Genomic DNA, 26,737 nt, shown 5'->3' on the forward strand with positions numbered 1-26,737 from the left:
CGACTTGACCTTTGTCTGTCCTCTTTTCTCTCTTGAATGGCTAACAAAGGTTCTGTTTAGTGATAGTCACTCCTGGACTATGACTTTGGAGTATTTGAAATTCAACCCAAAGTTTGAAGAATGGCAGATGCGTCCTGCTGGCATTATTGTTTACAGTACCAAGTAATTAAAAAAATCAAAGGAATGAGAAATTTGTTTTCTTGGTACTGTTCCTGTTTTCAGTCTGTCATCTGCTTTCTGCCACACTGTTTTGGGTTTTTTTGGTACAGTAATGATTTGCTTTTTCCTTTGTTCAGGGCCAGAAGGTGTGAAACACTTTGATTTGGGAGAAACGGATGAGAAAAAATCCCAAATCAGTGCAGACAGTGGCCTCAGTTTGGCCTCAGGTTCTCAGGTCAGTGGCTTCTATGCTTGCTTTATTTATGTGATAAGAGAGAGGATTCTTCTAGTCAGTACTGAATTGTGAGAAGACATCTAGGGTCTGGGCATTCTTGAAAGGCTCATTAAGTAAAATTTATTCCCCCTTTCCTGTAGGGAACTGATCTTAGCAAATCCCTCAATTGTATGATCTCATGATCTTTTTGACATACAGGCAGTAGTTTCTATTTGCTGGCTACGTAAACCAAGTATGCATAAGATGTGTGATTCAAGACCTCAAAGGAATGGGAAATGGTGTTCTCTCCTTATGCTAAGAACTAATATGACTTTTCATCTTGTCCTTTATATGTTTTGATTGCAGAAGAGTGATTTTGACTCTGTTCCCAGTGGAGGACCAGCAGTTATGGTCCGAAGTACAAGCCAGGATTCTGAAGTTAGCACAGTGGTAGGATATGCCCAAAGTGAAATCTTGATGTGATTCACTGCTTGCTAAAATGGGGGAGGGCGTTTCCTGTCTACATTTTGTGTGTTATGGCTGCATTCTGTCATGAATGCATAATGTATGTCTATGACTTTTCTCTCCAGAGCCTCTGAGTGAGTAGCAAGCATGTGTGTCTGATAGAACATACGTAGTGCTTTAATAGCAGATTGCATCCTTCATGTATGATGCTTGTTCCTGTTCCTATATATTGGTGTACTTATGGAACTGGTGGATTGCAATAATTTTATAAATATGCCTTTGTTGTGTATAAACCATCTATAAAGAATAGAAGTTTAAAAATGTAATCTGAGAGCAAAAAAGGCAGGTCATTTGATGCATTAAAAACAAGAACAAATTTTCTCATGCATTACCTCAAAGCACTTGAATAATATCAAAATATGTCTCCTTGCTTTCTGATCAGCTACAGGGCACAGGGGGAAATGGTACCAGGAATGCATTCAGTTAAAAAAAATGAGCCTTCTCCCTACCACATGTTATCTGATATGGCATATTCCAGGGACAAAACCCAATGAACTTTCCTTCTTATTGGTGGTGGTTTTTCTTCTCTCTAAACTGCTGCATACCTGTGAATATCTGGCTTTCCGTGGTCTTTCCCCAGCCTGCAACAAGAATAATACTCTGATTGTCTTTTTCTAATGGAACCATTCTATGGAATGTTGCCCCAGAGGGAAGAGGGATCTACAAGAGCTGGTTGATATTCAAGTATGTCCCCCTCCAAACTCAAGAAAGGTCCATCCCAACAAATAGGAAACCAAGCGGAGGCAGCAGGAGACCTCCACGGATGAGCAAAGTGCTCCTAATTGAACTCATACATTAAAAGGACGTATACAAGCGGAGGAAGTAGGGACAGGTGACCCAGGAAGAGTACACATTTGCTGTCTCATCTTGCAGGGATAGGGTTAGGAAAGCCAATATAGACCTGGAAATGAATCTGGCAAAGAATGTGAGTGGAAACAGGAAAGGATTCTACAAGTAAAGAAGCAGCAAGAGAAAGGACTAGGGAAAATGTGGGCCTGCTGCTGAATGAGGCAGGGGAACTGGTGACAGATGTAAAAGACTGTGGTGCTTGGGGCATTCTTTGCCTCAGTCTTTACCAGTAAAACTGACCTTCAGGAATCGCAAACCCCTGAGGCTGAAGGAAAAGCCTGGAACAAGAAATACTTACCCTTGGTGGAGAATGACCAGGCTAGGGAACACTTCCACTGGATGTAGTTAAATCCATGGTTCCTGGGGGGGGTTACAGCAACAAGTGCTGGGGAGCTCGCTGATGCCATTGCAAGGCTGCTCTTGATTATCTCTGAACAGTCATGGTGATTAGGAGAGGTTTGTGAAGACTGGAAGACAGCAAATGCCACTCATCTTCAACAAGGGCAAGAAAGAAGATCTGGGGAGCTACAGGCAGCCAGCCTCACCTCAGTCCTTGGGAAAGCTGATGGAGAAAATCTTCCTGGAAAATGTTTCCAAACACATGAAGGGCAAGAGGGTGAATGAGACTGGTCACCATGGGTTTACAAAGGCGTAGGCATGCTTAACCAACCTGATAGCCTTCTACAATGAGATGACTGGCTTGGTGAATGAGGCGAGAGCAGCAGATGTTGTTTACCTCAGCTTCTGTAAAGCTTTTGACACTGTCTCCTCTAACATAGACAAGCTGAAAAAGTATGGGTTGGGTATGTGGACAGTGAGGTGGACTGGAAACTGGCAGAACGATTGAGCCCAGCCGGTTGTGATTAATGGCACAGAGTCTGCTGGAGACAGGTCACTAGTGGTGTACCCCTGGGATCAGTACCGGGGCCAGTACTGTTCAACATCTTCACTGATGACCTGGATGATGGTACAGAGCAAGTTTGCAGATACAAAACTGGGAGGAGTTACCAACACAACAGATGGTTATTCCACCATTCAGGAGGACCTCAACAGGCTGGACAACTAGGCAGAGCACTGGTGAGGCTGCGTCTGGTGCATTATGTCCAGTTCTGAGCTCCCCAGTACGAGAAGGATAAGGACTTACTGGAGTGAGTCTGGCTCAGGGCCACAAAGACTATTAAGGGACTGGAGCATTTTTCATGAGAGGAGAGACTGAGAGAGCAGGGACTCTTCAACCTGGAGAAGAGAAGGCTCAGGGGAGCATCTTATCAACGGGTATAAATACATGATGGGAGGCAATGAAGGCAAGGGAGCCAGATTCTTTTCAGTGGTTCCCACTGGCAGGACAAGAGGCAGCCAACAAAAAAAATTAAAACACAGGAAATTCCATCTGAACACAAGAAAACACTTTTTTGGTTTGAGGATGGTCAAACACTGAAGCAGTTTGCCCAGGGAGGCTGAGGATTCTCCATCTGTGGAGATTTTAAAAACCTGGCTGGACATGGTGCTCAGCAATGTACTCTAGCTGACCCTGCTTGAGCAGGGGGGGCTTGTCTGTAGATGATCCAAACAGAGTCTCTTTTAATCTTTTTCTTCAGAGTAGGATTTAATGGAAAGATAATGTTACTGAAGGAGAAAAGGAAAATTTGGCCTTCAGTTGTACTGCTTATATTGTGCCTTAAGGAGAAGCATTTTACAACTTTTTACTCCGCAGTGTCTTTGTCTATTGAAAGTAACTGCTTTATTTTTCTCCACAGGTTAGTAACAGTTCCGGAGAGACACTGGGAGCAGACAGTGACTTGAGTAGCAATGCCGGTGATGGACCAAGTGTGGAAAATGGCGGCAATTTGGCAGGATCCAGAGGCACTGTGTCAGACAGTGAAATTGAGACAAACTCTGCTACTAGCTCTGTCTTTGTAAGGGCATTGCAGACTTGCCTTTATTTATCTATTTATTTAAATTAAATCGTGTACAGTAATCATTTCAATGTGTGCTCATGTGTGGAAGAAGATCGCCAATTCTGTTCTAAGGGTTAATCAGCAATGACTTAAAATATTAAAGATGTAATTTTGTATGGATCCATGTACCTTTCTGCATTTCCTGTACAATATTTAATTGCCCCTCATTCAATATTTCTCTCAACCAGATGGACATTAATTGCTCTTCAGAGGCAAAACAACATTGATGGGCATTGTTTGACCTTACCTAAGAGGAAGAGATTCCCCTGTTTCTTAGAAGCAGCTGTTTGAAACAGGAGGGGGATAACCTATTGTAGGTTTAGCAACTACTCTATTTCTTTAAAACATTAATTCTATTTGAAGTGTCATCATAACTTTAAAATATATTTTTCTTCATTGGAAGACCTGTATGCAGTAAAATTCAGATGATCTGAGAGCACTTCTTGTTCACTTTGTTTTTTAAAGTCCTTGATTATTGGGTATAACCTCTAATATACATCTTACCAAGAAAATAATTTTATACTTGACTTGGCTAAACCAAGCTTTCAACCTAATGTAGGTTGCAGTGCCTTAAGATTGGTCTCACTGTGTTCACTATTTTATAATCCTGATAAGATTATAAAAACTTTTATAGGGCTTCTGCTTGTAGTTTTAAGCAACAAACTTTGCTAACATCGTACTTCATTGGAGATTTCTTCTAAAAGCAGGCAAATGATGTAACCACATCCACTTATTTAGCTGCAAAAGGATGTCTTCTCAATTACTAAAGAGTTAGACTTAAAAAAAAAACCAAACACAACAGTTTTCTCTGTTTTTTCTGCTTGATTAATGAAACTAAATGGAATTTTGTCAGCCCTTGTAACACATTTAGAGCATAGCTGATGGATGTACATGATGAATGTCAATATCGTACCATCATTTACCTGGTGGTAGAGAAATAGATGAGTCAGCTTTATTATCACAGTTCCTGCTGGCTGATAGACCCAGCACACAGTTCTTCAGACCAGATGATATATGATCACTTGCTTAATGTCTTTATGAATGGTAAATGAAAGAAAAACCTGTAAAGCCTGAATGTGAGGTAGAGCTCAGATAATCTTCGATTTCTCTATCTGTCTCTCTTTGGTTTTGCTTTGTCCGAGTTTGGACTTTTAACTGTATTACCTTGCTCTTTGAACAGAGTAATTTTTTTGTTTTCTGAACACTAGTGGGAGAAGCATCTACGAAGTATAGCTTGCAAGCCACATCTGTTCAATACAACAGTGGCCTGCATGACAGCACTGCAGGGCACAGAATTGAATTGTCTGACACCTCTTGTATTATTTTCAGGCGAAGTCCCACAACCTGAAGCAGAATGTGAAGGACAGCAAAGGCGTTACCCTTGGGAGAGGTCCAGAGGATGGGAACCAACGTGTCTATCTCTATGAAGGACTGCTGGGTAAACTGCTTATTTTTGTTTAGGGGATCTTTTAGACTGATATTCAGGTGGAATCATGTCTGGGCCAGACTGCAATTTTTACATTCCCAGAGACTGTTTTTAACCACTTAGTTGTCCATACTGGTAGAACAGGGGGGCACATCAGGCCATTCAGAGTAAAGCCATATTTGCTGAGAAGGTTGAATAAGAGTAAGAGGAGATGGGTGTGAGTGGTGTTGTTTGCATAAAGTGTAGTTTGTCCAAGCCTCTTGCTGTTCTTGAATATAAATTCTTTAAACTGTTGGAAAAAGAAGAGAAGGACCTTACTTAGCTATGTGTGGAAGGCTAAAACATATCACTGATCTTGAAAAAAGATCCTTCAGCTTGAGTCATGGAACAGAGGGCTAGTAAACTGAGAATACTAATGGCCTTTGAGTGTATCCTTGAATTAGGAGTATATTGGCTTTTTTTGAAATGTATTTTATCTGGACTTGCTGTTAATCAAGAGCTCTTTCTTCCTCTGTTTTTCGTTCTTTCCACTTATCGCTCCTACCTGCTTGGAATGATACAGGTAGGGATAAAGGATCTGTCTGGGACCAGTTAGAGGATGCTGCAATGGAAACCTTCTCTATGAGTAATAATCTTACCTTTCCACTTCTCTGTGTGTTTGTCATGATCTGTGCTTGTGTGAGATATTCTTGTCTCTTTCAGGCAGTGTTAACAGTATATGGAAGAAGATATACTCCTTAAAGAATAGAGAGGAGAGATGCTTTTATGTAAGGGTTTGAAAAGATCATGCCGTGAATTAGAAAGAGAGCTGTGTCTTGTCTTTTACACTTTTCCTCAGTTGTGATACCGCTTGTTGTTTAAAAGTAACCTTTTTTTAAAATATATGGATTGTGTGTTGGCTTATGGTATTTTCAAGGAGCGGGAAGGAACAGGAATTGAAGTATTTGACTGGAGTAAATGGAATAAATGCTCAATTTTTGTATACATTGCATAGGCAAAGAGCGTTCAACTTTGTGGGACCAGATGCAGTTCTGGGAAGATGCTTTTTTGGATGCCGTGATGTTAGAGAGAGAAGGGATGGGGATGGACCAGGGACCTCAGGAGATGATTGACAGGTAAAGTTCTTTCCTCCTCATTGTTTCACTTGGGGCTGAAATAGTAAAAAAAAAAAAAAAAAAAAAAAAAATAATTTGGCTGAGCATACTATTGTCACTTTGTAAACCTTGTTACTATACCTGAGAGTTCCAAAGTGAGCTTTGTGAGTCTATGCTGAAATACTGAAATACTATCTCCAGTTGTGACATATATTTTCTTAACTCTTGTAGAGAGGTCTTATTTCCAGAGAAATGGGGAATGTAAGCATAATCACAGTATGAACACATGGAATACACTAGATCAGTAGTAAAGCAAGAGATTTCTGTGGCAAGATGACTATATTCTGGAAGAAAGGAAAGATATCAGTGTGTTGACATAAAGTGAAAGAATTTAGTGTCTTCAGAAACTGCATTTTTAGCCTTCTCAAAATGCAAAGTCACTTACAGGTATTTTTACTTTACAGCTCTAGTTAAAAGAAAGAAACAAACAAACCACAAGGCAACCATTCTCTGGAAATATCTGTGTGGTTGCTTAAAGCTAGACTACTTCTAAGATGTCAGTCTTCGCTACCTGCTTGCCTTTTTATTATCTCCTCAGCTCTGTTAGTATCTAATCATTCTCTGCTCCGTGTGCCACCTACACCCATGCTATCATGTAACAGGGGATCCAGTAGCCAAAATAAGAACCACTTTGTGGGGCGCTGCTTTGAAGATTGTTTCTTTTTCCACAGACTACCTACCTTAGTGGAAAAAAAGTGCCTGTGTGTTTCCTTCATCAGTTTACTTGTGCACGCAGCTGCATTTAAGCTCTAAAAGCAGGTAGCTCTTGTACTGAGTTGTACGTTCCTCTTCTGGCAGTTGTAATTGCCATGGAGCTGCAACTGCAGAAAAGAGGAAATGGATAAGCCCAGTGAACCACTGAGAACTTTCCCACTGAGCAGGTGTTATTTACTTCAACTAAATAATAATTAATGGGAATGTTTAATTAGTGATCACAGTGTTGTACTGGAAGATGCCCATTTGGCTTAGTGTTTTTAGAGGTTTTATTTGCTGTACACTTTACAAATAGTGTGCTGTCCTCTGCCGGTGCTTTAGTGAAGTGGATGAAGAATGCCTGTGACTGCTTCAGGTCTAGCTCTTCTTGCAGGTATCTTTCCCTGGGAGAACATGATCGAAAGCGTTTGGAGGATGATGAGGACCGCTTGTTGGCTACACTGCTGCATAATATGATTGCTTATATGCTTATGATAAAGGTGAGTTTTTTTGCTTTTTAATAGATCACTGTTCAGATTTAAGCAGTATATTTTGTTGATGTTGTCTTGAAACCATACATCTCTGTTTACAGAGCTTAGAACAGTGAAGTAAAAAAGAATGTTATAAAACGTCTCCTGATCTTAGTAAAAAAAAAAAAAAAAAAAAAAGCTTCAGTACCTGGGGATTCTTTGAGATATCTTGTCTGTGTTTACGCAGTTTTGTGCCATGGTTATGCAAATACATTGCCATATAGAATAGAATTTTTTAGTCCTACTAGTACCTTTAGAGGACATTCTCATTATCAAGAGTATGGGTTCTAAATTGAGAGCGTCTTGTGATCTCCTCACAGCAGCAAATTCCAAATCTTCTTAGAGAACTTATAGGTAAGTGGAGAACATGGGCAGATTGTGGATATATAGATCAAAATGAACTGAATATGAAATTGGCTGTTACTAGGAAGCAACCCTTTTTATCTCATTCAGTGGGCTGTGTATATGCATCATAAAGCTGCAGGTGGCTACTAGCAATATCTTTCTTTTGGTCTTAGTAATTACTTAGATAATCCAAATCCTCCCTTGAAGTCACTGAGAAAATCAATCTTCTAAAATTTTTGTCATATTTAGAACTAGCTTAGGTGCATGGTTTTACTTGTAACAGATTTGATGCACTATGCTGTCTGGTGTAACAGCTTGACGGTAAGGGAATAGGGAGAGAGAATGAAGGTATTGATTTTTCCTAATATAAATGAAATGTGAAGGTAAGTTTTAAGATGGAATTTGTGTATATTTGAAATGAGTTTATTTGAGAAGACAACTGTGGGATTTGGCCATTAGGACCTGCATTACTGCAATACTTAAAGGTAATAATAACCAATGCAACTACTTTCATCAAAGGATGCAAAAGAAGAGAGCAAATAATGGTTTCAAAAAGCTTTCTGAGGAGAGATGTTGATAGAGTTAGTCCCAGAGGGGAAAAGTGCCTTTTGGTGTGGTGAAAATAATCGGATCCCCAATAAAACACTTTTCTGGGGCAAAGAGATAAGGAGGCAAGCAGGATATTGTACCTTTTAAAACAATATCACTCTGGACCTCTCTGTTATACATCAAAAGGGAATGCATAGGATCTGAGAGTTGTGATAAAAATATTGGTTTTTTCAGTGCATCTTCAGAGATGCTGAAGAATGAAGATGGGATGAAGAACTGGGCAAAAGAAGTGGGGTTTTTTTGTTTGCTTTGTTTTTGTTATTGTTGCCATTACTTGTTTTCCCTGACTATCAGTTTGGGGATAAAAGGTCATAGATCCAGAATTTGGTATGTATTCTTTGTATATAAGATTTTTTTTCAAGCAGTTAGACAGAAGGCTTTAAGAAGCTAAAGACTGAACCAAGGTATCTCAGGGCAGCTTCTAGTAGAAACTGCAAAGTTGGAAGGCCTTCTGTTACTACAGAGGTGAATTCTTTTGAGCTGTCAAGGGAAATATAATCTTCTAAACCCAACACCTTCTTTTCTTGTTTGAGGATAGCAGACCCTATTAGTTTTTACCTAAAAAATTCTTGAAAAATACAGTGCTGTCTTCCAAGTGCAAAGATTAAAAAGAATGCCTGATCTAGCTTGAAGTTGTTGCTCAAGCATGAGTGTAGTTAGTATCCATGACTGACATTTATAATAACAATAGCCTTTTGAAATGGCACCGAGGCAGAAATGTTTGCTTCTTAGCTTCTCTGCAGCTCATCTTCAGGAGGAACCTGCTGCTGTTCGAGGATTATCTAGAAATGTGTGTTAGAGTCCTGGCCCTAGTGACCAGGAAACACATGATGAAGTAGTGAGAATTCTGAAAGATATTGTGCCTTCGTGTTAATATTTCTTGTGTTGAGGGCTTCTCAGCTGACTAAATCAACTCTTTGCAGAGAAAGAGGTGAAGCTTGCCGGGCAGATAAGACTCATCACCTAAGTGGCCACATGGAGAACTGAGGCTTTTGCTGTCAGTAGTTGGATGTGCAGGGTAGTGAAATTGTTGTTCTTGTGCAAGAGTCAGCAGGAAATCTGTTGTGCACAGTATCGCTTGCCCAGTAGCTAGGAAAAGTGGTGTATGTGCAACTTCTGCTTGTACTAAAGAGGCCCTACCATGACTGAGTTGGAGAACAGTTGTTTTGCTGTCTTAGCAATGGAAACCAAGATATATTGATTTTTGGAAACAGGAGTTGCTGCCCGTGAATAGAGAAGAGTGTGTGACTGCCTTTATATCTGCCTTCTAGGTGAACAAGAATGATATTAGGAAAAAGGTGCGTCGTCTGATGGGAAAATCACATATTGGATTGGTGCACAGCCAGCAAATAAATGATATTCTAGACAAACTTGCCAATCTGGTAAGTAAAACAGTGATGAGTGATGTACCTGCTGCAGCCACCTGGAGGAAAAATATTCGAAAGCTATTCTATACAAACTGCAAAACTATAAAGTTAATTACATTTAATTATTAAATACTGCCTTCACATGTATAGAACAAAGACCGTGATTGTGTGACCGTGTTTATTGTATTATGTTATACAGTTATCAGTTAGAACTTCAATACAACTGTGTATAAATATGACATTTCAGTACCATAGTTCAATACAACCCTGATGTTTTCTTAATAGCACTTGCGTGCGGTGGGAACCTTTACTCTCACTATATCCGTAACAAGTTTTCAGTTTTCCATCGATTTCCAGGTCATTATAAGACTTGTAGGAATCAGTTTCTATACAAAGCTGTTTCCACTATCAGCTGCTGTGCAGAATAAGCCTTATGTCCTGTAATGCTCATTAAGAATATAGGCTAAGACTTAGGTTAATAAAACTAGCCAGCTTTTAGCACAGCCGTCACCAGGGTGGATACAAGTTAGGCCCTATGCTATTTTTTCAAAGCATTTTTACATTTAGAACTTAGATGTATGCACAGAAAGGGCACAGAATTACCTTACAATTAATAGGGAAAAAGCAGACCAGTTTACTGCAGTGTTACTGTAACCCAGACACCTCACTGTCCCACACTGAGTATGATACCAGCATGAATGTCGTGTGCTGTGATTAACTCTCATAATCACACTTGCTGAAAGTAAACTTGTCACATTTGTTGAAGCTAAACTTACTAGGTTGTCTTGCTTAAGGCTTTATCCAAAATTGCCTCCAATCAGCTATGGTAAAAATACTACTTTTTTCTTTCATTTGATGGAAATGCTTCTACTGTCACCTTATAGAATCATGGCATCATTTTGGTTGGAAGAGACCATCAAGATCATCATGTCCAACCATTAACCTAACTCTAATGGACTATTTTTTTCAAGGGATCGGGACAAATTGGTTTCAAAGTTCATTAATGATTGCTTTTTTTTTTTTCCACTAGAATGGACGGGACCTCCCTGTAAGACCCAGTGGCAGTCGCCACATCAAGAAGCAGACTTTTGTGGTACACGCTGGGACAGACACAACAGGAGACATATTTTTCATGGAGGTAGAGACAAGAATAATGTGAATGCAACTAGTAGCATTCAATAATTAAAATTAGAAATGTTATGCAATGTTTTGTGTTCCCAGGTATGTGATGATTGCATTGTGCTGAGAAGCAACATTGGAACTGTGTATGAACGTTGGTGGTATGAGAAACTCATCAACATGACGTACTGTCCCAAAACAAAAGTGCTGTGCCTGTGGCGGAGGAATGGTCAAGAGACACAACTGAACAAATTCTACACAAAGAAGGTACAGATCTTGCTTAAGACACACAATACTGAGGGAAAACGGCACAAAACAAACAAATCCTTGGTGTATCATATTTCATGTTTAATCCAAAACCAGGATTCTCTCTCCAACTGTGGTTACTGAACTGCAGTGGCTGTTTAACAGCACTGACATCTGAATCTCACATTATGCCTTGTAATTTACCTGAAGACAGTAGTATAGCAGGGTGTAATTTAAGAAATTACATGTGTAGCTTTTACTTGGTTTTTTTTTGGTTAGAAGGAGGAAAGCATGAGTATTACTAAATATTGCATTATCTTGCAGGCATATAAAGGTAGTTAGAACATTGTGGTAGATTCCTGGCAAAAAAGCTGAATAAAACTATGTCTTAGCAATTCAGTTAATTCTGTCATTTTTAATGGCAAACCCACCTGACAGATAATTTTTTTCTCCATGGGACCTAGTTTGATTTTTTTGTTTAGTACACGCCTACATTCTCCACGGATATGAAAGCCCTTTTCTTCTTATGATGATTAATTGTAAATGTGAAGAAATAGCTTGAACCTACAAGGAAAACTCCAGTATCTCTTAGAACTCCAGTAGTTCCTACACAATGACCAGCAAACAAAATGTAGAGATTTGTAAATTCAGGTAATATATTGAAAGGTTATTATCTTTGATATATAGAAAGATTAGATTTCCGCTTCAAAAAATTCATTTTACACATAGACCAGGTCATCATAATGTGGGCTTCAGATAGAAAATGTTCTTAAATTTTACTCTAAGGTTATGGCTTAACATTATTTGATATTAGAGAGGGAGGTTGAAGGAAGATGAATAGAAGAAATGGTATAAGGAAATTGTTATGAATAACAAAAAGATAGATTGTATGAGCATGACCACTAACACTGATTGCTGGAAGATGAAAGAAAAGGTAAGATTGTGGTATTGTTGAGGCTTTTTCTACGCTTGGAAACTGAGGAAGCTTGGTTAGATTGCTCATGAGCATGTGCCAAGCTGTAAACTCGTCACTAGGTTGTGCCATGAAATTATATGAAATAGTTTCTCTGTCAACTTGAAAAATAAATACACACATTATCTAGTAATTAGCTGTGGTTGAACTTTTATAGGCTTTTTGTTGTTATATACCACATGGGGTTTGCTCTTTTAGTAAAATCTTAGTATCTTGCTGTACTATTCCTTTAGTAATTTGGAAAAATAACATTGTATTTATTACTCTTCTTTTATATGTTAGTGTCGGGAATTATACTACTGTGTGAAAGACAGTATGGAGCGAGCAGCAGCAAGACAGCAAAGCATTAAACCAGGTACAAGATTTTGCTTGTTGGAACATTTATTGCTTAATCTGCAATCAACAGTTTTTTAAAATTAATAATTTATTTGAAGATAATCTCTTTTTGCATGGAAATTTGGAGGTAGATTTGCACATCCATGTGTACATAGCAGACTTAGTGTTATCATTAGCTTCCCTCCTTATAGCTCGCTCTAAATACAAACTAAAACAAGACAGTGGTATAAAGAAGAGTTACACATCAGGAAGACTAGCTGTCGGTAAAATGATAACTCAGAAAAGACTAGGAGACTTCAATTTCACTTTGTCTTCATGGTTCCTTGTATTCCTGATTGAGACACAGAACTATGCTGACCACTTTGTGTTGACAATGAAGGCTAATTAGTGAGCATGTTTGTCTTAGTGAATCTGCACTGATGAATCAGCAGCTTTCTGCAGATTTTCAATGCACAAACCTTGAAAGTCTCGTGCTGGTGCAAGTAACCCAATGTCCTTATTTCAGTATAACTTCTCCAGTGTAGATGTTCTTAGTTTAGCATAATTATCTGGGCCGGGACAGCATAATTACACTGGTGAAACTTTCCTTGGCAAACACCCCTTTCCTTTTCCCATTGAATCAAAAAACATAGAAAAGTAGACTTGCAGTTTTTGGAGACTGAGTCTTGGGAAGGCAATTTTTCATTTTTCTTAGTCCTCAGAGAGCAGCAGGTGCTGTATATACCTGGGTAACAAACATGAAGGTGGCTTATTTTGTACCTTTATAAAATGGTTGTTTCTCCCTTGCTGGAGTCTGTTTGCAGGTTCAGGGTAACATCACTGTGGTTTCATATTTTCAAGTGTGATTTTTGTTGCAACTTTTTTTTTTTTCCCTCAAGTTGATGCTAGGAGCCATGCTTTGAGGTATAAGACTCTTTTAGATGTGCTTTAATGCCAAAACTATATTCATAACTGGCATCATCATGACTGAGAAAATGATTGTGTTTAAATGTAGCATTGTAAGCATTCAACCCTCAGCTAGCTCTTGGAGCTTGGAAGAGCCACCATTTTCTTCCACCTACCATTAGTCCAATTTAATTTGAGGAGGAGGAGAAAGTACTGGACTTTCACTGAGGGTAGAGGAGTCAAAAGTGTCTTTGAAAGCTGTTTTAAGAATTAGGCAATAACGTAGTATTTAAAATGTGTTTGAAAGGCATTCTCCAGAGTTCAGTGGTTCTGCAGAAATGATAATGTTTAAAAAAATCATTACAAGAGAGCATTTTTTAGCTGAATTGAATAGTGGAAAAGAAACTAAATGCAAATGCCTAGATTGTCATCTGTTAATGCCCTTTGTTAAATTGTCATTGTTATAACCATGTTGACTTCGTCATTGTTGAAAGCATTAAACAATGCCATACAAAACCATCAAACTCACAAATGAAAGCCTAGTTTGTATCTGCTTATGTGTTTCTACTTAAGACTATGCAGTCTATGGTGTTAAGTAATTGTATTGTCTTACCATACAGAAATGAAACATGGCATTTCAAACAAACCAAACCCAAATATGAACTACAAAAAATACAGACTGAACTGATACTGGATGTCCTTTCGTGTAACCAAGATGCAATTTCTTATACGTAGAAGTCTAGTCGTTCTCAGAAGCTGTCATTAGTGAGTGGACTCTACTGAAATGCTATCTCCTGTTCTTAGTAGTGTCCTCTTACTATGTACATCAAATGGAAATTGCATCCGATGAAAATTGTGTTTTTATTGTTTCGTATTTCCCTTCTACATATCACGACTTGGCTGACTACTTTCTGTTCTTTCTCTCTCTCTGGATTTTTTTTTTGTGTTTTTTTGTGTTGTTGTTTTTTGTTTTTGTTTTTGTTTTTTAAATTAACATATCACAGGCCCTGAGTTGGGTGGTGAGTTCCCTGTGCAGGATATGAAAACTGGTGAAGGAGGTCTTCTTCAGGTCACACTGGAAGGAATTAACCTGAAATTTATGCACAGTCAGGTATGAGGGAAATCTGTGAGAAGACTGTGAGCATGAAGCTTTTTGCAGCACGCCTGTATATGTGTTTCCTCTTCCCAGAGTATCAACAAGGATGAGGGATGGCATGATGGGGGTAAAAAAGCATATGTATATTTACACACAAACACATACTCACATTTATATGTATGTAAAAATACACTGAAATTAAATATCCTCAGGAAAACTATAATCAACTCAAGAAAAATGTTGATACAGGTTTCAGCTTCTTGTTTCTGTCAATCTGAATTGCCTAAGCACAAAACAAATGGTAGCCAGTATATTAAGGGACATGTCATGATCTAAACAGCCATAGTGCATCACACTGTGAACATATCCTGCTGTCATAAGCAGTCAACCTTAAATATGTAGTTTTTGAACATTATAGGTAGAGAGGGCGACCCTCTGCATCACATTTAATCTGTTGTGGTTTAGAATTCAAATTCTGTAGAATTTAGTATGAAAATAAAATGGGAAAGTGGCTCTTGCTGTAATTCACAAAAATAAGAAAGAATTACTGATTCTTTTGTCCTTCCAAATAACATATTGTGGGCATAGAGGAAACACAACTAGAATTGTCATCTCTTCCTTTGTCTGGATGTTGTTTCTGTTGCTTCCTTTGATTCTTGTTTTTTATTTTGCTTTGTGTTTTTTTGTTTTGCATATAATATTAAATGCATGCTGTGCTAGACATTAGAATTGATTTTTAGGGGGAGAGTGTGTGTATGTGTGTGAGAGAGAGAGAGAGAGAAAGAAAACCTGTCAGTCCTTTGTGGAGTGTTCTTTCCTTTCTTCCTGACTAGACTTTTCTCCCCACACAAGCTTTGTTCTTCTTTGAGGATACATCAGTGTAGATCCCACTGGAAGCGCACGTGCATCTCAAACATACATGCTCAGAGTGTTTAATACTTCTCGCAAGGTCACAGCAGCACCATGTGCTTCTGTGAGTTATGTGCCAGTATAAGGAGTGGAGAGTTGTGAACTCCTTCAGTTTTCTTCCTGTCTGTTACCTGGGTAGAGCCTTCACCACAGCTGACTTGCTGTAGTATTTCAAACATACTCTGTGATGGAACAGTGTACACCTGTATGACTTAGTTATAGGCTTTAACTTTTTATTGGATATGCCGAAATACGAAGAACAGCAAGAGGAACTCATCAACAGTACAGAATGAATTTTCATAGTTATTGGAAATGGCAGATCTAAAGCCTTTGAAAACTAAACCCTGCCCTCAAAGCAAAAGTTTGATATCACTATAGAAATTGCTTTGTCCAAAGGTAGGATCCACCATAGGGAATGTTCTGTTTGCTTTTCCTTTTTCTTCTGCCAGAAGTCAAAAAATGCTGAGCTTAAACTGCTCATCTCTTGAATAGCCTATGGCAATGACTCTATCTTATCAATGAACACCCAGGCATATATGAATTTGCAGTGCAAAAATATATGTAAGATGGTAACCATATCATCATGGTTTCTTAAGTGTAACAGGCATCTTAACAAGACAAAGACATTAAGTGTTAAGCACATAGTGAGCACACAAGGAAAAACTACAAATCTTAAAACATACCCTTGTCCTTAAATTCAACCCCCCCCCCCCTTTTTTTTTTCCCCAAAAGACTGGAACAACATTCTGAAAGAAAACCTTAGGGAAGCCTAGTACTGAATGTTGTTATATGACTGTTCAGAACATTAGCAGTTGAATTTCGTACCACAGATACTGAGTCCTGTGCTACCACTAGCACTCCTAGAGTTCTAGCTTTATCATATCCTTCCTTACAGAGAATGATGGTCTCATTTGCTGTTCGTGATGAAAATTACTACATCCTTTCTGGAAGATAATCTATGCAGGTCAGACCTAGAAAGTATCCCATCTGTCTCCACCACCTGAAAGATTATTCTTCCTCTTTATCCCATTTCCAGTTAAACTATAGACAGATCAGTTTCTATGATTTAAGATGGATATTGAAACAAGTACAGTTCTGGGAAATATATTTCACATATTCAGTATGTTTAATTCTTGGTCTGTTAGATTTACATTGCCAGCTGGCAAGGGCATTCAGTACCACTTAGTGGACCTAAGGCCTATCCTTATTTTCCTTCTCAAAACAAAGTGTCTGGACAGACACCAAAGTTTGCCATTTGAGGTTCTGTAAAGAATGGGCAACTGTAGCAGTTATGTAAAGGACTCCTACTAGTTGCACTATGCCAAAAAAATCCCCTCCAATTTCATAATCTGTGGAGCTAAAGGATATTTGTGTTCTTAGTCCGACACTCATCAACCAGTCTGCTTTCTTAATAAAAGGTCTGTAGTTCTAGATTGTCTTTCTCAAATTTCATATAAATTATATTAGTTGGTCTGTAAGGCAGTTGATTTCAGAATATGTGCACGAGCATGATTAAAACCAGGATCCTACACCCATTTCTCTGGGGATACTGGGTCGGGATACTGACCAACAAATGTCTACAGGACCTCATCAGGCACAGCTTTCTCTTCATCTGCCTTTCCTTAATCCATATACAGGCCCTCTTCTTGGCCCTCCTTCTGAGTACTCTTTTCAGCAATGCAGCTTACTAAAAGAAAGGATTTCTGTTGCCCTGCTTGGTTGCATATCATGGAATTAATTCATACAGAACGTAGGAAGAAGGGTTTCCACTTGGAAAAAAAAAAAAAAAAGAGAAAAAGAAGAAAAAGATAAATTGAGCCTATTCAGTCCTGAGAAGACTGAACATACTGCTGCAGTGTTATAATGGTGCTTACTTTCATGAAACTGTTTTTGAAGGTTCTTGACTTGCAGTGTGTATGCTTTCTTTACCTCCTTGTGAATTCCTCAGGAAATGTCTTAGGTGCATGGTGGGCCAATCTATTATTGGCATATAGTAGTTGTCTTTAGTGTTCACAAATTGTCTCACCATGCAAGCAGTGCATGCAAGTTTAAGAAGAAAAAAGGTCAGAGGAAGTCCTTTGGAACAGGAAGGAATCAAGAGTACCCGTGGCATTGGCAGACTATTCTGAGTTTACATCCACTAATTATATTATAATATTGGGCCTCAGTAACTCTGTCCCCATTATGAATTAATCTGTGTCAAAAATAGATGGAAGTTTAATAAAATGCAGCAGGCACATGCCCATCTACAGTAGGATCCACACTGAATGCTCTGTCTTGAAGAACCACAGTTTCCCTAGGGTAAGTAACGTATTTGCTTTACACTTGTTTTCGGATTGAGAGGAGAGCATCTCTGCCCTTAACCAATATAACAAGAAGTTGCCCATCAACTCATATGTCTTCTGAAAATTGGTAACTTACTGTAATTGTGACCAACTCGATATATTCTCTTATCACTTACAACTCGTGTGGAAATGTAGCACTCCTTACATTATGCTCAGATCATAAGCATCTGAGGCAATCAAGTCTTTTAGGCTGCTTTACTGTTACCAGATAAAGCAACTAATGTTTCACCTGAGCCTTTTTATTGATTTTCTGAATTTTTACTTCAGACTACTAGCAGAATCTTTTCACATAAAATAGTACAGAAATAGGAAACTAAGGGCAATAAAGTGTTCTTTTATTGACTTGTTTACTCTGTAACTGTTCCTGAAAAAATAAAATGTTTTTGACCAACTAAACTGACATAGAATATGGGCAAAACCAGGCAAACAAAGTTGGGATTATGTCTCCGTTCCCAGAGTGCTTGAATGTAAGCAGAAAGCAAGCTTCAGATTTTCTGATTAATTCAGTGGAAGTTTAGTTTTTTTATATTGAGCAAAAAATATCCTGGGTCTGTTTTTTAGTTCTCTGCTAATAAAAATAATAATAAACCCCCCTTTGCCTTGCAAATCAACCTGACCTCTCAGATCTACAGTGCATTTACTGATATCTTTTGATAGAGATAAGCCTGTTTCTTAAAAAAAAAAAAAACAACACAACAATTTCTGGTGTTGACTTCCTTTGCCTTTCTTGGGTAGCATACCGTCTATGATTACATGGGTGTTGCTGGTATTGGATTCAAAAGGGTTGCAGAGACTTCCTTTCCTTTCTTTCCAAGACCATGAAGTTTATCTAGTAACATGTTTTTAAAAAGGTCCTATCATCATGGTGTCATAAGTGTATAGATAATGAAAGTATCCATCCCACACTTTTGTAATGCAGTCTTGCAAGGGTCTCTCTAAGGTACTGAATGTAGACTTATTCTAAATATTAGGGCAATGTTACTCTTTGTGTTTCTCTTGCCTTGAAAAAGCAACTATATTAGAAACTGGAATATGGAATTGATTCCTTATATCACTTTCTACATCTTATTATGTCTAGGTACTGACTCTGATGTGAGTGTGCCTATAGGAGATGTGCCTATAAGATCGGACTGTTTTGTATCTTGAAATAGATTGGATAATGAACAAACTCATGCTCAGGGAACTTGTTTACGCAATCTTGGCATCTTGGTTCTGGACTGAAAAACCTAGCCATGTAGTTCAACTTTTTTGTCTTTTGGGGTTCATGTGCATAAAACATGGGTTTAAAGCAGGTGTGTTTTCTAAGTGACTGCTCAGCTGGCAGCAGGCATGTATGAAGTGAGTGAACAGTAGAGAAGGGTCCAACTCTCCCATCCTTTTAAAGGAGAAAACCAGTACTGTTAAGTGAGAGTTCTGAGAGTAAGTGTGCAGATTATATATCATGAACTGTAGTAAAATTTTAAATGGCAAGGCTGTCAGGGAGAAGGAAGATTAGTGGTTCTTCATTGGATTAAATTTGGCTACTGGATAGGTTAGGGAGGGTCAGTGTCAGGGTGGGAAGTACAGTGCCTCTTACCTGCCCTCTGTGCTGGAGGAGGATGCATGGAGGGGCAGAAACTAACTGGGATGGATCAGAGGCTACAAATCATGCCAAATTTGGGAGCCAGCTTTTTTTCTCGTCCCCCTCTTCTGTTGTATTTCAGGTGTGTTGGTATTCTTTTTTCAATAACTCATTTGAGTGCCTGAAGGGGTAGCAATGTTGGATATGTCAGAGTTACTAACTCCTTCGTTTCTCTTCCATGCTTTCTCCTCCTGCAAGGAGCGGAAGGTACTTCATCTTCTGCTGTCTTTGCTTCTTAGCGCTTTTAAGTTATTTGTTGATTTCTAGCATTGTGGCAAGTTTGTCTTTTGAATATTTATTTCACCCTTTGTTTATATATTAAACTATAAATGAACTGGTAGTGTATGCTACAACACTTTAGCTTGTATCTTCTGTGATATTTTTATTTTGTTTTTTAGTTAAAAAAAACCCCAAACAACAAGCCTGACTAATTTTATATTACTTTTCCTCCTGTTTTTGTAGGTTTTCATAGAGCTGAATCACATTAAAAAGTGCAATACTGTGAGAGGAGTCTTTGTCCTGGAGGAATTTGGTAATTACATTATTTTGATATTAGGTCTGTACTCACATGGCAGTAACTCAAATTTCCAGTCTCCAGATTGAGAGTTGCACGGTAGTTTCAAAGATGGGAGAGAAATGTAGATTGCACGTGAGAAATCGCCTAACTGAGAGATGGGTGACTTAACATAAAAATTTACACATTTTCATCATATTAAGATTTGTGGCCTAGGTGCTTTTTGTTAATCGACAAATAAGATGTATTTCTGAAGCAAACAAAACAACAATTAAACTAGGATGTGTGTAGGAATTTTCTTTGGTATCTTCTTTTTTCATCTGAGAAACCACATTTTTAAGCAGGACTTTAAGTTGATCTTTCTCAGCATACTATGCTTTCATTATGAAGAATTACTGTTAATTGCAAAGTTTCCTCTTTGCTCTCTGTGGAATTTCATTTTTGTTGCATTAAGCAGATGTTTTGTCAGATTGCACTTTATTTATTCTGTGGTTTTTGTTTCAGAGCATGACTGGTAAAGAGTGGAAATGTAAAGGTTAAGGAGAATAGAGAATTTGTGTAGTTTTGGTCAGTTACTGCTATTACATATAATCTGCCTACAGTCTAGATTGGGGAAAATTCTGGGTTACTCTTCACTGTTAGTGTCAGTCACACTGTACTTAACTATTGTCTGAAAAAAGAGTGACTTCAGATGCAGCTCTCTGGAAGAGTGATCCACATGCTTCTCTTGAAATAGTCCCCAAATGCATATTGGTTTATTCCTCTACTCATCTGTGAGACATATGTCTAGGTCTTAAGTGTTTGTATAAAATATTTAAAAAGAAGATAAAATTTACAACATTCTTTCCATAGTAGATCAGCATTCATACTTTGGCCATTAATCAAAGTCTAAATCAGCAGCTCCCTTTACCAAGATACTCATTGTTCTTTGGCACTGTGAATAGAACGTTCTGGCTGAGGGATTCTCTATTAGAAAATTGAGTTTGCTGAAATTAATGTCTTTGTCCTTAATAATGTGTTGTCTCCTTTCGGTGATACAAAGTTGTAAGATATTCAATGATAAAGCCTTTCTGACTATTGCAGTTTGCTCGTTGTTTGCCATAAAGTAATCTCCCAGAAGACTGGCATTTGAATATGTGAACAATTTTTTCCCATTTTCAAAAAATGTTGTTCATGGTTCATATGAACAGATGAGCGTATGTAAACCCTGAAAAACTTCTAATAGTTTAGATGTTCAGAAGGTGTCTCCATTTTATGGTTGTGTATTCCTTTGATACCATCATTTCACCCTGACAGGCACAGTTCATTTTACTACTTACAGAAATTGCTTAAGATGTAAAAGATTATTGATTAGTTTCACAAAGGTGAGAGTTCAGAAGCCATAAAATTAGCTTAAAGAATGGCTTCAGCTTCTGAAGTCTTTAACTTAAAAGAAATTACTTGGATCAGAAATGAATTTTGGATCATTTTATTTGAGAGGTTTTATCTCAAAGTATTTAATAGTTTGTTTATATTGCACAAGAAAGACAGTGTTTGACTTAGTTGTTTCCAGTCAACTTCTATTGATGACTCTATAATACAGCATTTATCCCCCAAATAATGACTTTAATTACTGTAAGAAAGTAACAAGGGCCTATTGCAAAAGCTAGAATTGTGATATGGAATTTATGAAAGGGTAATTTCAAGAAGTAATTAGAAATAAACCAGGAGTTGGACACCACACGCAAAAACTGAGAAGTTAAACCAATTAAATTAAAAATACCCTCCTCCCAAAATAGAGGTCACAGACAAGAACAAATTTAAATGTACTAAATGAGATTTCCAGTTTGCTTATCTAGCAATAAAGAGAAAGAAGAAGGGAAGAAAGATGTTGCAAGGGAGTTAACCTTTCTTCTTGTGCAGAGATGAGAGGCTACCTCAGGGCTGCTTTTTAAATTGTTATAAATTTTTAAATTGTTATAAAGATGAGAAGATATGCTGGTCTGTGCTGTTCAAAAGAAACTAACATGTTAATTTGTTAAGAGCATTCGTCAAAAACCTACATGGACTTCTTAAGAATGAAGTTATTTAGATGTGTTAAACATTGTGAACCTTGCAGTCAGATTCATTATAGGAGTATACTGAAGTACTCTCCCCTCTTAGAAAGGTAGAGAGTGGTAAGCATGCATACTCCAGTCTGATGGGAAATACATCAGTACAAGGTTTGTTGATTTGATTTTGCCAAGCATGAGTGCTCCAAGTTTAATGATATTATAGCAGGAACTTAAAGGTCTGTTTGTGTTAACACTGGGTTTAGATGGCAGCATGGAAGTTGGAATTGCGATTTCAGAGCAGGATGCAAGCAGAAGTTCAGGAATTGTTGCCCACAAATGGAAGTGGAGATTTAAGTGAGGAAATGTAAGGCTCTTTCCCCTGGAATTTGAGTTACTGCTGTGTACTTGTGCTTTACTTTCTTGTGGCCCCTTCACTGCCGCTGCTATGAAAACCTTCATTCTCCAGCAGGTAAAGTGATGTCCCCTAAACTCATTCTGTGCTAGCACCATATTTTCATTCACAGGACCAAAGGCTGCAGGATGGTGCCTAATAATTTACTCCCTTCATCTGCTTAGTTCAGCAACATCAGGAATAACTTTTAGTGTTAGAAGAAAAGTACTTCTGCTAATCTCTTAATTTGAGTCATGGGTCTTTTATTTTTCTTGATTTATTTTTTTTTTCCTGCTTTTTTCTTTCTATTCTGCAGTGCTAGTGCTTTGACTTCTCTGACGCACTCTTTTTACTCTTCCTAACTCAGTCCTCTAGGAGCATTTTCCCTATTGGAAGGACTGTGAAGGAGTACTTTACTTAAAGACAAGGCATTTTACTGACTGTGAAGTGCAGAGACAGTAGTGCCTTGCCTTATGTGCTCTCCTGTTCCCTCTCTTCCTGTTCTCAGTTATGATACAGGATTTTACAGCTTCCCGTCTCTCCTCCCCTCATGGCACAAGGTCCTTACACCTTTCCCTTCTTGGTTTTTGAAGAGTTTATGAACAGTTGTATGTTATCCAGTGGTCAGTGAGACTTACACAGCTGTAAAAGTCCTACCCTATTTGGCTGTGCCTCACTCCCACCTTTATCCCCTGGTGACACGGAGTTAATTTGGAACATCTGGTGCCAACGGGTAAGGTAGCTTGGATGTGCACCTCCTTATCTCCCCAACTCTAGTCACTGAGGCAGTGCAGCCTGGGTGTGCACTTTCCCTGTCTCTCTGTCCTTAATGTAACTGCCAACTCCAAGAAAAGAGAGAATTGAAAAATGAAACAAAAATATTACATTACCTTTTACAATCATATTTTGTACTTTTCAGTAGCTTTATTCCAAGAATGACAATACCATGACATACAAGAATTAGTAGGCACTGGTTTATATTTAGAGTGCTTTCTCAAACCCAGTCTGCACTGCCTACGTTTGGCGCCTTAGAGTGTGACCTGTATCCCTCTCCAGCGTTTAGCCGTGTCATATCATAGTTGAAAAGATGATATCTGCATGGATAGGTTTTGTTGTGGATTTTTCCTAGCTATTCAAACTGAAACTCATCTGCCTCTGTTTCCTTTCTCGTCACTAGTACTATGTGTAATAAAACATTTACCCTTCCTCTGTGAACCTGGTATGATTTGGTTATGCATAATTTCTGTATTGCTTCTTCTAAATTTTTTTGTTGTGACACAGAAATTCCATGGCAAATTTCAGCTGTTCTTGAAGGGAAGTATTCAAAGTTGATCTTGGTATTCCACTGATGTTAACATTTTAAATTTGCCATTTGTATTTCTTAGTGTGGTCTTTGTTTTCTCCTGGTGATTTCCCATGGTATCTGTTCAGGTGTTTGTAGACCCAAGTGCGGGTCAAAGGCACAGTTCATATCCAGTGCACAGTAATGGGATGGTTACAGCTTGCTTTTCTATGCACAAGAGGACAAAAGGCAAATTTTCTTGGGCTATATTCTGCCTATTTCCTTTCTGTTTGAGGCAGTGCAAGGGAACAAGACGAAATTTTCTGGATAGTAGGTTTTTTTGCTTTGTTTTTGGTGAGTGCCTTAATCTTCTTTATCTATAAAGTCTTCTAGAAATCAACAAGCCTGGCATTTTCGGAATATGTGTAAGTGAAATCAGTACTTTATTTTAAGGCAATTTGTTCAAAAGCAATGAGCATTTTCAGTGAGTATGTCAAGTCAATACCATCAAACACATCCTAGACAGGAGAAAGAATGTCTTGAGATCTTGAAACAGAACTGAGAAACAGTCTTCCACTTCAGAAAATTTTTTCGCTTGGCTCCTTCTTTTGTCTGGATTTCACTTACTACAGTTTCCAACGGTTCTTTTCAGATCTGTTTTTCAGCAGAGAAGGATTCAGACATCCAAAGGATAAAATCTTTGGGAATTACATACTGACAAGTTCCTATGGAATTGTTGGTTTATGTTTTGTGGTAGTAGACATTACATATATTTTGTCATTTAAGCCTACTTTGTCATTAATTTTACTGTCTAGCAGGAATAAGTAGTAAGAGAAAAGACAGTCTCTAAGAACCATCCAATATCTACAAAAAGAGACAGTGAAATATTTTTGTCAAACTGAGTAACTTGTTGTTACAATACCAGTATCTTCAAGGACTTATGTAATGTAAATGAAGAGAAGAAAGAGTATCACTTAGAACTGAGGGATAGTAAGGTGCCCTGTACCTGCGCCTGCTGTCTGTGTGCATCCCTTCCCTTTCCTATGGGAACATTGTGCTATTTCTTTCCCCTTTTCCTCTTGTATTTTGAACTTTTTGTTTTGTCTCTTGCCCGTCCGGTTTTAGTTCCTGAAACTAAAGAAGTGGTGAGCCACAAGTACAAGACACCAATGGTAAGTCAATTGTGATGCCTTCTGGTAGTTCTTTAGAGGATATATCTTTACATCCTCATGTGGCAAAAATAATTACATTGAGAGTGCAGGATTTGTGATGCTAATACTGCAGTGAAACACCAGCTGCTCCTTTATGATAGTTTTTCTTAAGGGGAGACAACAAAACTTGGTGATTGTTGTTTCTGTGAAATTACCGGAACTCACAGGTAGTGCAGAAAGCTTAGTCACTTTTGTTAAGATAAAGATGCAAGGTAGCTGGTTTGAAATGAACTTTAGCACAGCAAGAGCTAGTGCATTTCCTCATGAAAGTGAGCAGTGAGATGAAAGAGAACAGTATAAGTACTGATTCCTGCCATCTGAGTTATTGCTGTGGTTTAGTGTTCAATTTTTTGTAACAGTTTTTGAACACCAGCAATTGATAATGATACTTAGCACTTTTACACGTAATAGTTCAATGATTGGGCTATATGCACTATGAGGAAGAAACAGAAGACAAAGATTATCTTAAGACCTGAAATTTCTTCTGTTATTTTATGTCTGAAGTGCAGTGTGTACACTTGGTGATTGCATGGAAACTCACGGTCCTTCAAGAAGAGGGAAAAATAGCTTGAAGAAACTAGAAATGTTTTAGAAACAAAATGCTTATAATATGTGTAACTTAAGAAGCAGATAGCTGTATCTTTTAATGAGAAAATCCAGTTTAATGAAGATTAATTATATCCTACACAAGTGTTTAAGATTGTACTATAATACAACAAAACACATTATTATGCTTATTACCTTTACAAAGACTATAAATGTCAGTTTACAGGACAAGAACTTTTAAGATCACCAAAATTGCCAGCATTAGAACTAGGATATAGATATAGAAGTCTTACCTTCACTGAATTGTGCTGCTCATTGCATGCTAGAGGGTTTTCTTTTCAACAATAGCACACTGAATCAGTTAAAAGCAATAATTGTAAATCTTGTCAATGGTATGTGAAACCCTCTGCTTTAAGGTAGTGACAAAATTAGTTGGTATTCTTCATATGAAACATGCAATGTTGGGTTGTGGGTTTTTAAAAATTAAATAAAAACTGAAAGAATAAAAAAAGCTTGTGTTATCCATGGACTCACTAGTGTTGATTAAAAATTACGAGGATTACCAGGCCTTGTACTTGTTAGCATAAAAATATAAGTTGTGAATAAGGAAAAATCCCACCTTGTCATAAGCTGAGACACAGTATTGGATGTTTAGTCTTTTTAGGTAGTTCTTTCAACCTCTCCCAGAAAATTTCTTGTTACTTCATACAACAGACCAAAAGCAAGTATGTAGGATGTTTTTTCTGAAGCCAGCTGGCCAACTTTCTAGCTTAGCATACTGTTCTTAAAAATTATTAGAATCATACTAACAAGCAACTAATGTTTTTATCCCAAGGAAGTTTTTTTTAATTTGTTATATGGCTTTTCTTTTTTATCCATTTCAGTTAGAAGGCAGTATGGGACATATTTTCCTGTTATTGTCTGTAGGCAGAGTAGTTGTCCCATGAAGAAAGGCGTGCAGCAAAATACAAAATGCACAGTGGATTTTGTAAAACACTAAATCATATTAATTTCATTATCTCCTTTTCTGAATTCTTGTAGGCTCATGAGATCTGCTACTCTGTGCTGTGTCTCTTCTCCTATGTGGCTGCCATTCGTGGAAAAGAGGCAGAAAACAAAAGCAAACCACCTCGACCAGTTTCCAGTTGATCACAATACCAGGAAATACCTACCCTTTGGCATGTTGACGTGCAAAACTCTCATTTTTACTGAAGTTACTGGAGCTCACTTTACTGTCTTCTATGAGAACTTGATTATTTATGTATGACCCTGCAAATCTTTCCCCACAGAAATACCTAAGACTTCACTGCTCAGTCTCCTTCTGAGTTCATCCTTAGTGGAGTTTTTGTATGAGCTGTTAATCAGACAGTCTTGAGCATCAGCATCCAGCTGTGAGTGATC

The 26,737-nt window shown here is 38.0% G+C and overlaps 1 protein-coding gene across 1 annotated transcript in view; it reads left to right on the top strand.

Moving 5' to 3' along the window:
• The window catches only part of MADD (MAP kinase activating death domain), a gene marked incomplete at both ends in the record, with an annotated part of 59,273 nt that extends 32,788 nt beyond the window's left edge, over nt 1-26,485 (top strand). The window contains 15 exon segments of the mRNA XM_080345268.1: nt 297-394; nt 740-823; nt 3,505-3,663; nt 5,035-5,143; nt 5,694-5,756; nt 6,126-6,246; nt 7,373-7,478; nt 9,734-9,844; nt 10,860-10,967; nt 11,051-11,215; nt 12,450-12,522; nt 14,393-14,499; nt 19,822-19,891; nt 24,705-24,751; nt 26,378-26,485. Of these exon segments, the coding sequence (XP_080201394.1) occupies nt 297-394; nt 740-823; nt 3,505-3,663; nt 5,035-5,143; nt 5,694-5,756; nt 6,126-6,246; nt 7,373-7,478; nt 9,734-9,844; nt 10,860-10,967; nt 11,051-11,215; nt 12,450-12,522; nt 14,393-14,499; nt 19,822-19,891; nt 24,705-24,751; nt 26,378-26,485 (1,529 nt within the window).
• Between the last annotated feature and the right edge of the window lie 252 nt (nt 26,486-26,737).

The sequence above is a fragment of the Nesoenas mayeri genome (genome assembly GCF_963082525.1).
Source record: "Nesoenas mayeri genome assembly, chromosome: 5".
Classification (NCBI taxonomy): Eukaryota; Metazoa; Chordata; class Aves; order Columbiformes; family Columbidae; genus Nesoenas; species Nesoenas mayeri.